This window comes from Phoenix dactylifera, chromosome 16, assembly GCF_009389715.1.
Source record: "Phoenix dactylifera cultivar Barhee BC4 chromosome 16, palm_55x_up_171113_PBpolish2nd_filt_p, whole genome shotgun sequence".
In the NCBI taxonomy this organism is placed as follows: domain Eukaryota; kingdom Viridiplantae; phylum Streptophyta; class Magnoliopsida; order Arecales; family Arecaceae; genus Phoenix; species Phoenix dactylifera.
The window spans coordinates 810,056-822,438 of NC_052407.1; the positions used below are offsets into that span (position 1 = coordinate 810,056).

The 12,383-nt window shown below is 37.7% G+C and overlaps 1 protein-coding gene across 1 annotated transcript; it reads left to right on the plus strand.

Annotated features, from left to right (window-relative positions):
• Positions 1–1,609: 1,609 nt before the first annotated feature.
• On the plus strand, positions 1,610–11,925 carry LOC103722259 (calcineurin-binding protein 1-like). The gene is made up of 12 exons (XM_039134521.1): positions 1,610–1,765; positions 1,868–1,942; positions 3,847–3,966; positions 4,043–4,083; positions 4,191–4,402; positions 4,698–6,771; positions 8,712–8,852; positions 8,952–9,099; positions 9,205–9,339; positions 9,415–9,614; positions 9,738–9,972; positions 10,073–11,925. The coding sequence occupies exons 1-6, from the start codon at positions 1,763–1,765 to the stop codon at positions 6,356–6,358; spliced, it is 2,112 nt and encodes a 703-aa protein (XP_038990449.1). The 5' UTR covers positions 1,610–1,762; the 3' UTR covers positions 6,359–6,771; positions 8,712–8,852; positions 8,952–9,099; positions 9,205–9,339; positions 9,415–9,614; positions 9,738–9,972; positions 10,073–11,925.
• The last annotated feature ends 458 nt before the right edge of the window (positions 11,926–12,383 follow it).

The window sequence follows — 12,383 nt, forward strand, 5'->3', positions numbered from 1 at the left end:
AAGCCATTACATCAATGACCAATAGCTTACCATTTACATTTTCTATATATAAATATTAATGTAGATATAAATATTATATATATATATATAAATAACCTTTCTTTATGGCCCGACAGATTTAGGAGCCTTGTCTTGAATCTAATTTATGAACTTGGCATGCCAGGTTAAGCAAATCGAGTTTGGGTCAAGTTAGAAATTGCGGTCCCCTACTTAAGAACTTTCTTTTATATAGTTGAAACTAATAATTTCATTCATAATTTGACTTTGTAATTAGAATACATTTTATTCTACACAATTTACATATAGTAAATAAATATAAAAATAAAGTATAGAATAATAATTAAAATAATATATATATATACATATATATATATACATATACATATATATATATATATATATACACATATACATACATATATATATATATACATATACATACATATATATATATACATATACATATATATATATATATATATATACATATACATATATATATATATATATATATATATATATATATATATATATATATATATATATATGTATATGTATATATATATACTCATATTTTATACTAAGTCAAGTTGAGCTTGAATGAGCTAAACCTAGCTCTAGTTCAGCTCATTTATCTTCTGTTGCTTATGAACAATTCACTTGTTTGGCAATCTTAGGCTATTACCAATTAAATTGGAAAGCATATTTGATGGTTCTATCACACCATGCTTGTAATATAATACATAAAATGATAATATATGATAAAGTTTAACTCTACTTTTATCTTATGTTAGACAACTCTATAAAGGTATTGAAAGAATTCATTAATTGATATTTATATATATCCACTCTCCTATCTTGGATGATATCACCATCGGAGAGTACTAGCAGATTAATACTATCATAGATGCAAAACATTAAAATATTTTGTGTGCAAGAATAAAAGTAACATTGACAAAGTTTTTGAAGGAAAATTATCAACATCCCCACCACTAAAACTTGCTCCCTCCCACATGATGACAGAAACAAACATGTCATCAAGGTAATTAGATTTTTTTTTTCCGCTAGCGCGGGCACGTTATACTACACGAGTACGAATATGCCAATAAAATCGGAAAACAAAACATCACGGAGTGCCCAAAACAGCTCTGTCTCTCAGATCTATAGAGTATTGTCCGAATAGTTAGCCACATAAGCAGTCACCCAATCTACGGCCCCGTTGGTCTCTCTAAACACATGTCGGGCTTGGAAGGTTTTGCCGCCCCTCTCCATAGCCTAGAAATTTCGAATCAGAGGGTGGTTTCTCCGTCCCACTCGGACCTCTTGTATCCAACCTATCACTATAGCCGAGTCATCCTCTAAAATAATAAAGCTGGCGAAGATATTAGTATTTTCAATCTACATGTGTATGTACTATACAAGTGTAATTAGTATAATCTAATTTTCTTTACAGATTTAATACAGAATTATGCGATCAAATTTACTCCTAACTTCTAGATTAGTTAAATTTATCAATCATTATGGATGATGCAACTCTACAATTGTTTATTAATCCAACGGTATTAAGCGTATTTTTAGCTATGCAATTCCACAGACATTTGGCGTGCGTTCGAGAACGTAGGGTATATATGCGTGCCGGCATAACATTAGCCCTACCGAGCTTGAGACTCTTTCAGCTTTTCTGTTCGGGATTTGAAGTTGGATAACCTCCGAGAGGGCTGCAACGAGTCCCAGGTTCGAACAGCCCAAACCGCCTCTCGCCATGGTGAGCGCCATCTCCACTCCCTTCCCTTCTCGCTCCACCCCTGTCTCGCCGACCTTTCCCTCCTCGTCTTTGTCTAATTGGCTTCGGTGGCATCTTCTCCAGTTCTCCATTGCAGCGATCAACGACACCGATTCCAGCGGCCAGTGGGAGGCCCTCGCCCCCACCAAAGAAGCCCAGGCACGGCCCTCCCCTTTCCCTCCTCTTTCATCTTCGTTTGAATTCTGGTCTTATTTGGTGCTCTGCCATCGAAATTTTTCTGTTTTCTTCCACTTGCTAGGAATTATGCGCTACAGTTTCTTGATTTTATCTTGTTCTTTTAATTTTCTGTTTATTTCCCGTGTTGGAAGATCGAATCTTGAGGGGGAAAATGAATTGATCGTTGCCGTGGTGCCCTTGTAGCTCAATTCAAGAATTCACTTTTCTTATAGTGTTTTCTGCGGATATATTGGGATGTCGCCTGGCTTAGGGTTTATTCATTTCTTCTCTTTCTTTCTTTTTAATCTTTATGATGGGGAGAATCCATCGGAGAATCTTATTAGGGAAAGCAACCTGTGTGTAGCCGTGTGCAGAATTTTGAAAAGGTGGTGATTTGTTGGCGTTTTGAGCCACGAGCGAGGAAATTAATAGATGAGACAGACATTTAAAGGTTTCTAGATTTGTCATTTACTGGAGTGGACTAGGGTTTCCATGGCATACTATAATTAGTACTAAAAAGTTTCGAGATAGCTCATGTACCGTTAATGGTTTTCTTGATATATTAGATAATGATGAATCTGATTATGAATGAGGGTACATATTTCAAGTCTTTGTAAAAATTCTTTTTAATTTTATTTTTATGTAATTTTCTTTTACTACTTAAAATAAAACATGGATGTAATGAAGAACTTTTATTAGCATGCAATATTATCTAAACTCGTTTACAGCTCAAACTATGGATGTTGTATAAACTGTGATGCATCAATGCATAACCTTAAAAACCTTGTTTATTTGAGACTGGATGTTGTTTGATACCTATGAGAACCAAAATTACAGGAATTCTTCTGATATTAATGTATTGCATTACATATGGACCTACTTTCAGTCTGTAGTGACTGTTTAAACATGAAACTCTCTCTAACTTCCACTCCTAGGTTAGAACAAATATTTTTCCAATGCCCAGCTTGGATCAGTTTGATAGATTGATGCTGAAATTGCTCAATTAACTTGTTTAGGATGAATGGGTCTTCCCTATATCATCTTGTGCTGCAAGTTTGGCATCTGAATGAAGGAATGCAACAAATGGTTCTCTTGCACTACAGCTATGCAACGGAACTGAACTAGAGCGGCAAGCAAAATAAAGTGAGCAAACAGTATCTAGAACTTGTTAGAATCATGCCATCATCATCCTGTAGTAACTTTAAGACCAGGATTCTACATATAAGTCTTTCTTTGATTTGGATAAAGATCTCCAACAGGCATGCAATCAAATGGACATCAACAAGCTTCACAAACTTGAATTCATCTTCATTGTTATTCGTGTATGGATATGTTGAAAATTAATATGTATGCAGGTTTGAGTGGGGGAAAAAGATGGAAACCTTCTGTAGAGAAGTAAGGATAAAATGCTCTAGTACTATGTAAAATTCATGACAATCACCATGCACTATGAAATTATAGGGGAAGGAAGAAAAGGAGAGAGGATGGTGAAAGAACCGCGTGCATGTTCTGTTGTATCACTTTGTTGCCTGAATTCTTTCCTTTGTTACTGCTGCATCTCCTCTAGAATAGGAGCTACAGTGATTGAAAAATCCCCATTGATGTCACCCCAGATTTCCACCATTTTGCGCTCAAATGTAATTATTAATCCTCACCACCTGGCCAATGGTTACCAGTGTACTCACGAACCACACTCAGCTGTGTCTATGAATTCCTACATATGTTTTTCACAAAGCATCATGTTCACTGCTAGTGCAGGGACATGCTTATTGTGTCAGCTTGCTTTTATTACAAGGGCATGATATACTGTTATTGCACACTTTCCTCAGATGGAACTACTACTTTGTATGAACTCTTGCTTGACAAATTCTGAGTATCTTTTCCAGGAGTTTCATCTTTCTCAAACTTACCATGAGGGACTTCTGATGTTTCAAGCTAAAGATTATGCAAAAGCTCGTGAACTTTTAGAGGCTGTTTTAAAGGATCCTCTTGTATCAAATGCTCAGGTAGACTCAGCTGCCAAACAATTTTTAGGTTTATTCTTACATTCCTGCCAATGATTGATTCTGTTGTTTTCTTTAGATCGATGATAATGCTCGTGATCGCCATCTCTTACAGCTGAGGTTCGCTGCCTGCAACCTTCTATTTTCTTTCTTTCATTCATTCTTTTTTTTTTTTTTGGTATATAAACTTGGGAGAAACACTGTTCTCCTTTCTATTGTTTGAACAGATTTTTGTCGCTGAAGAATCTGGCCGCCGTTTTCCTTCAACAAGGCTCCATGCATTATGAGAGTGCTCTACAGTGCTATCTTCAAGCTGTAGAGATTGATACAAATGACTCGGTTGTTTGGAATCAGTTGGGAACACTGTCATGCACAATGGGCTTAATAAGCACCTCAAGATGGGCATTTGAGCAAGGGCTTTTATGCAGCCCTAACAACTGTACGTTTCTTACTTACATGTCCTTGTAGTCCCTTTTTTTTTGTGGGGGAAAAGGGAGGGGGGGGGGGGGTGAGAGAGGGAGAGAGATGCTATAATTACCTACACCCAAATGCTTGGGGATGCAGCATCCAGGACCTGAACCCAGAACCTTTGTCTGCTAAGCAGAGGGGTGTTACGATTAGGACAAGCCCCAATTGATGTCCATGTAGTATGTTATAAGATTGTTCCTGTCTAATTTGCTGTTGATATTCATACTAGATTCTAAAATTAAACTACTATTGTTGTTGTTGTGCAGGGAATTGCATGGAAAAACTCTTGGAGGTACTTATTGCTATAGGGGATGAGGTTGCATGCCTCTCTGTGGCAAATCTACTAATTAGGCACTGGCCATCACATTCTCGTGCTTTGCATGTCAAGAACACCATTGAGGATGCTGAACGAGTACCATTTGCACCTCATGGTATAGATAAACTGGAACCGAAGCATGTTAAGCTTAAGTTTCCTGACAGAAGAAAACGAACAGATGATGAGATAGACAATAATAGCCTGTCAAAAAGAAGCAATCATAACATAGAGCTGCAGTTGACTGGAGCAACATGGTCAACCCTTGTGGATGGGATCCTTGGCATTTTCCTCCCAAAAGATGGGAAGATTTCTGAGCCAGGGATTGCAGACAATCATGATGATGCAATAAGTGAAAGCTTAACTGACAGGCAAGGAGAAGTTTTTTCGGGCGATACAAGCCCTGATAAGGGGAGCTCAGGAATTTGGATTTCTGAAAATATGGGAAGTTTTACCTGCACCAAGATAGACATGCACTTAGCTACAGCTTCAGAAATTATTCTGGACTCTGCAGAAGGAGGAACACATGGTATTTGTTCTTTTGGTGATTACACGTCACTAAGTTCTCATGGATTTGAGAAATCAAGTGAAGTGAAGGGAAAAGAAATCTGTACAGACAAAGCCCATCCTCAGGAAAGGCGGAGTACATGTCTTGAAAGGCTTAGAAGTTGCAAGTCAGGGAAAGAAGAATTGGAAGCTGGTGGCAAGGATCTGGCAGAAGTTGACTTTCGATTTCGAGAACCTTACATTCTCAAAAGGCAAAATACTGGAAATCACGATTGTTCCAGTAGCTGTGATGGTTCTCTTTCTAACATTCCCACATACACACCAATTCTTGAGCATAATGATGTTCTACAATTTATATCTAAAGCTTCAAAAAATTATGGTGCCTATCATATAGGTCATTTGTTACTAGAAGAGGTTGCCCAAAAAGGTATTCCCTTTCAAGAAAGCTTCATCAAACTTCTGGAATTAGAAAAACTGACTAGACACTCAGGTCAGGATAGGTCACCACTTTGTAGTTTATTTCTTGCTGAGCTATACTATGACCAAGGATCGTGGTCTGCTAACAAATCAAAACAGCCAGAGTTTTTCTTGGAGGCATCTTATCATCTTTGCAAAGTCATTGAGTTGGTAGCTTTGGATTCTCCCTATGACTTGGTTGATCTAGGTAACCATGTCACCGGTCCTAATATCGCAACAGAGACAAAAGATCCTAATGGAACGGCCGAGCTTGTACACTGCACAGCAGAGGAAGAAAATATGCCGCCAACTGTTTCTTCTCAAAATGCAAGTATAATGATGACTGGGGACTCTGACTGCGAAGAAAGTTCTGAGCAAAATTCTATTTTAACCAATAACAGTGCATTTTGGGTTCGCTTCTTCTGGCTAAGTGGTCGTCTGTCCCTTTTTTCTGGTACTAAGGCAAAAGCTTACAATGAGTTCTCCATTTGCTTATCGCTTCTGAGAAAGAACAAGAAATTGACGGAGACTAAGGATCTTATCTTTCTACCTCATTGCGAGCTTGTCAATTTGCTAACCGTTGGTAGGGTTCTTCATGAGATTAACTTGTTAAAACTTGATTCATTACTTGGAAGTTCACAGATGAAATGATGAAGGAACGCACACAGAGTTTATAAAGGTGCTTGTTCCACTTCTTCTTTCTACTAAAGATGTCTAGCTTGACATAGTATCCGGTGGCATTAAAGAAAGTGAAAGAGTCGCATTGAACTACCAACATTAATATCCTAGTGTCATCATGTGAAAAGGCAGAATATATGGATATTCAGGCATATCTGGACTGTTACTGGCGTAAACTGCAGGTCTTAACTGTTGCAGCTGGTATGGTAGGTCCTCCTGCATCACAAAAGGACCAAAGTTTATTGCCAAAAACTAGTGATGCATCTGATTTGGATATATCAGAACCCATAAGCAGGCACTGGATACATATGGTGGTCAAAGAACTTGAGGATATATCTCGAAGTGCAACTCAAGTGAAGAACTTTATTGATCAAAATGATATTTATGTAAGTTATTTTTTGTTTTAGTTTTTAGCTTGAATATATGTTAGCCTCTTTGTGTTTATTAGTCTGCATCATTTGGAAAATGAAATTTAAGCTTATGAATTATATGCATTTTATCAAAGTATGGCATTTATGATTGTAACATTTAATTATAGATTCATGTACTCTTAACTTGAGTTTGATGATATCTTTTCTATTTTACATTCAAGCCACCATGCATAATCTTAATACTTGTAGCAACAATAACTTTAACCGATAATTGGGCAAAGTTTTTGCATACCGAAAGATACTTGAGGGCTTCCCTTCTCTATTTTTAGATTGATAAAAATTTGAAATAGAACACCTTTAGATTAATGGATCTAAAATCTGGATGAACAGGGTGACCAATTCCACGAGGCTCTTGTCAAAGTGAAATATCAGAAAGCAGCCATTGGTGGGACAGTAATTTAACCAATGTGATAATATGCCCTTTACTTAGAAAGGAGCAAATGGATTCAATCATGTTATGGTTTAACAAAATCATGATCACTTCGGTAGTGGAATTTGGAGGAGTCTAGTGACCTATGACATCTCTTTAGCTTGGTGTAGGGCTTATTTATGTTTTGCTGCTAACATATTGTGTGACGTCTCTCACACAGGTCGAAGAAGGGCCTTCAGAGATAATGGAGAAGATTAAGAGATTGAGAGGTTGTTGGTGTTACAGTGCCAAAAGTTTAAAGTTATTGGAAATCATTTAGTTTTATTCCAGTATCCTAAAGATATCAGGATTGAAGGATTGACAGTCCATCCTGATCTTCTCCATTTATATCTTCCTCTGCCTTCTATACTCCGACTTTACAAGTAGAGGTTGTGCATTCTTGTTACTATGAGCTTGGTTACATGAATTGGGAGTGGGTACGAGATCAAGGAGCCAGACTACTCAAAAGAAAATCTTTTAAGTAAGGAAGCACTAATGAAATGGATGCTAGGGTGAGATGCCAAAGATTCTAAAGTGGGTGAGCAGCACCCTAGGTAGAAGATTTCAGACTAACTAATATTGTTGCTCTGAGTATAGAAGTTGGTGATGAGTTTTATCGTGCCTCTTTAGTTTTTACAGTTATGTGTCTTTATGACTTCATAATCACGGGAAAATAAACTTTTCTATCTACTAAAGATAAGGGTTCGAAATACAATATCTCATCTGGCTGCTGCTTCACAACAAAGCTTTTAACTTATGATGCTGCATACCCTGCCAGGAAGCCCAACTTGCCTGAAAGACAAATCTTGCTTACAGAGATCTTTTTGAAATGCTGGCCTTGGAGGATCTGTTTTGAGGGCAATAATTTGCTATTCTACGTTTCCTTCTGTCCTCTAAGTTGATCATTAGGAGACCTACTATCATCCCACATTAAGGCTAAAGGTTCAATCAAGTCTTCAAGAGTTCTGTGTATACTGGGCCCACGAATTGCTGCTTGATTTTTATATCTGCAAATCTTTTGCAATTTGTATCTCGTCAGTGGGAGTATCTTTTTTCACCTTAAACTGGTTCTTAAGGTTTTAATCCAATAGTCCTTATTGTTTGGCTTCCTACCACCATTAACAATGTCCTCAAATTTGAATTTACTTAATAAGTCTTAGGTGGTTTCTCTTCCATTTAACTCTCTCTCTCTCACACACACACACACTCACTCACTCACTCTCTCTCTCTCTCTCTCTCACGCACACACAGAAACACAGATGTGTAAAAAAAGAAAAAGGAAAAGAGAAGCCCTCTCAGCAGAACATGTATAGGATGTCCTTTTTAAGGAAAATGATTAACTTGCAAAGTTTATTTCATGAATGCATAACATCTTAAGTTGAAGATCTGTTCGATGTGTTTCCATACTTGCAGGATGGCTTTAGTTCTCTTGTTTGTATAACTGTCGATATTCATTCTCTGCCTCTGACAGTTATGTGTAGTGCAGTAGGTATGATCCGGCCAAAAATCATCCAGTTCAGGAACTTCAGCTCAAACAGTTCAGCTTGAATATTTGTGCCTTGTAGATGCAGCCACTGCTTTCTGCAAACTTCAACACAGCGACCCTACAGTTTCTGTCAAAATTTCGGTAATATCTATTCTTTGTGGTATAAATAGCTTATTGTTTGAGTTTTTTCTCATTTTTGCATTTTATTTGTATCAATTTGCGATGTATGTAACGTCACAGGTTGACCTAATTGTGGCAGTCCATGACTTGCTTGCGGAGTATGGGGTCTGCTGTGCTGGTAAGGATGGTGAAGGGGAGGATGGGACATTTCTCAAGTTTGCAATAAAGCATCTATTGGCCTTAGATGTAAAACTGAACTTGCTGAATGGTAAGTTTTATTTGGAAATCAGGCAAAAGGGATAAGTTGGATTCTCATGGTAACATTGAAAACCATCTCTGACTGAGTCAAAGCTGAATTCTGCATTTTTTTTAGGTACAAACAGTAAGGAAGAAATTGCATCTCCATACAAGAATGCCCTAGAAGACATGATTCCTTATCATCTCTGTGGTCATGAAGAACAAGATAAGGTTGAGGAGGAACAAGAAACTGGGAAGAATGCTACAGATGGTAAGTCTGATTCATCTAGAGGGCAACGCAAAAACAAAACTCTTGCTGATGTTGGTAGTCTTGTGGTGGTTGTAGAAATAGAGTAAATGGAGTTGGGTATTGATAATGCTTTGGGCCAGAGCTTTTTCTGCTTATATGGTCTCCAAATAAATCCAGATTCATCCAGCGAAGATGACCTAGCCATACATAAAAATGCTAGTCCTGGAGATTACCAAACCAATGAGCAATGTGCTGATGTATTTCAATACATTTTACCATATGCAAGAGCTCTATCAGTGAGTAGCTGAATTCCTGTGTTCCTTTGTTAACTCTTATGTATATATATGACATCAGACGCATATGAATTAATATTATATCTTTTGTGCTTTTGGCCTCAAATTCTTTCATCTGTCTCATAGAGCTGGATTGGTTAAACTCCGAAGGGCGCTGAGGGCTATATGCAAACACTTCCCGCAGCCACCTGACAATAAGCTGACAATGCGATTGATAACCTCTTAGATGGTCCTGAGTTATGTCAGAATAAGCTCTGGAAATATGAATCCAATGGAAGTCAGGAGTCTGTCTTGAATTTGTTCAGCAATGGAAGAGACCCTGAAACATTCAAGAAATTATCAGTAAAAAATCAGTTGCCAGGTTTGTCTAACATCTGACTCCATTTCTGCAAGTATTCAATCAGTTTGATACACAATTTTAATTAATGAACTTAATGCTATGCTTTGATGGATGATTGCAGCCCTGAGCCATACTTAGAAGTTTATAGCAACTTGTATTATTCCATAGCCCAGGCTGAAGCGATAGGTGCTCCTGATAAATATCCTGGTTTTGTACTCAAAAAAGAAGGTGAAGAATTTGTTGAGCAAAATGCTTATCTTCCAACTTCCTGGAGAATACAGCTTGGGTTTAAGGTTTTGGATGAAAACTTTTGGGATGCTCATGTGGAGTGGGATATATTAGATTGGACTTCAAAGGAAAACTAGATTGTGTTATATATGAGGACACAATGAAACAAATAATTGAATTACATATATGCTTACATGTAGATGCACACCTGTGCATCCACACCCAATAGGTGACAACCTGGTAAAAATTTTGTGGATGATGATGACACCCCGGTGAGATGCACATGCCAATAGGCACAGCAGCCCTTGCATCATACAGGTTAGGCATTGCTTAAGCACTCTTAAGATCATCTGCTGCTTCCCAGCAGCAACAGTTTCCCTCGCAGCCGTCTAACACACAACAATCGACTTATTTATGAAAGCATGCGCCTATGAGGAATGAACTTTAAATTATCAACTTTGCAGATTCAATATTTTCATCTGAAGAACTAAAATATAAATTTAGATCTTAGAACATTCCCTGTTTCTACTTTTCTCAAATACAAGATGGCATTGTAAAGTTGTCTTCTTGAGCTTCCTAGATACTTTGCTACCTAAGTCTGGGCAAATAATGAAACGTAACAGGATCTTGCTTGTGTATGGCTTTGAAATGTAAGACATCCAAATTTTTCAATTTTTGGAAAATTATTTTTTTCTAATTTCTAACTATGAAGATTTGATGAGATACATACAAGATCTTTCTTACTTTGTGCAAGTTTAATCAGCAATATAAAATACTGGTAAAAAATGTACCTCTTCGGCTGCATTTCTTAAGAAAGGATGAAGTGCATCCAGTTCTTGTTGGACTTACAGAATCCAAGTTAAAGCTTGTCAGAGGTGCAATTATAACTGAATTACCTAAATATTCATTAAAGTTAACACATCTAACCAATCTTAGTCTGACTAGAATCACAAAACTGTTGAAACTCCCCAAACTTTTAAACTTTTTCATATCGGTTCTAACCAAAACGCAAGATTTGAAGCTTAGTCATGAAAGTTGAAGCACATGAATCCTATTAGAAGTTGAGCCCATGTTGAAGTGGTCATCTTTTCCTTGGTCTCTGTCTACAGGGCAAAAAGCAGGTTCTAGTTGTTTGGGCAAGAGATCCTCTGCCAGAATGTAGAATAGGAGTTAGGGTTTTTCCCCAGTCGAAGCTTCTTCGAGCAGAAATACCCATGTAGGCATGGTCGAAGTAATAAGAAGCATGTTGCAGGCACAACTACACAAGCACCAACTCTGGATCAGATCTGCCGATGATGATCTTTTTTGATAGTTTATGATAGTGAATGGAATCAGTTCATGGGATTCCGATGTATTGTGTATGAATCAAGAGAAGTTAATAGGGTGCAAGTCTGTTAGCTCTCGGAGGAAAATTACTTGAAGCATTGGCGCCAGGAATTTGCAACTGCAGCATCCGTCTTGTAGTAATTAGTGGATATGCTATGCCTGGTTGGATGTTTTAGAGAAACCCCTTATGTTTGGCATTTACCCTACTAGCTGCTTGGAGAGAGGCATCTAATGGGCCTTTCGCCTGTTGCCATGAAATTATTGTCACTGTAGTTTTCTTGTCTGTAGTTTCAGTGTCATGGGCAGGGCTGGGTGATACTTTGGGAAGTTAGCAGACATGCTTTGTTCGACCAACTTTTGTATAAGAATTTAATGTGTGGAATACTGCACTTTTGATAGCTAATCCTTTTGATATATTGGAATTAATATTAAGATTGCAATCATGTCATTATTTTTCTTAAAAGTCCAAGTCTTGGCCTCAAAGATTCCACTACTGTCTTTAGCGCATCCAGCGCAGTTCTAGCCATCGATACATCATGCGGCGGTGCTTCTGCACCTGCAGTGATGCACCTCAAAGTTTTCAACTCATCCATGAATGATGCATCAGGATCAACCATAGGAACATTCAAGCTTCATTCAATCACCATTCTCGTGCTCTTTGCTGCAATCAAATTGTAAGAATTTGTGCAGGCGTGTGTTTAGTCCCACATCGGTTATTCGCTAGATAGATCTTGGTACTTGTACAGAATCTTGGGTATTTATACAGGATCAAGGAACTCAAATAATATCTTCCGGTTAGTCATTTTGGATGATGTTTTGAATTATTACAAATAGTATGGATTCGACCCATAACCTATGTGGATTAGGCGACTCGCGCA

What these genes read in the sequence shown, in the direction of transcription:
- LOC103722259 (XM_039134521.1), top strand. An exon ending in CGCCATCTCTTACAGCTGAG is followed by an intron (nt 4,084 to 4,190) that starts GTTCGCTGCCTG and finishes TTGTTTGAACAG; the next exon opens with ATTTTTGTCGCTGAAGAATC. An exon ending in TTTATGCAGCCCTAACAACT is followed by an intron (nt 4,403 to 4,697) that starts GTACGTTTCTTA and finishes GTTGTTGTGCAG; the next exon opens with GGAATTGCATGGAAAAACTC.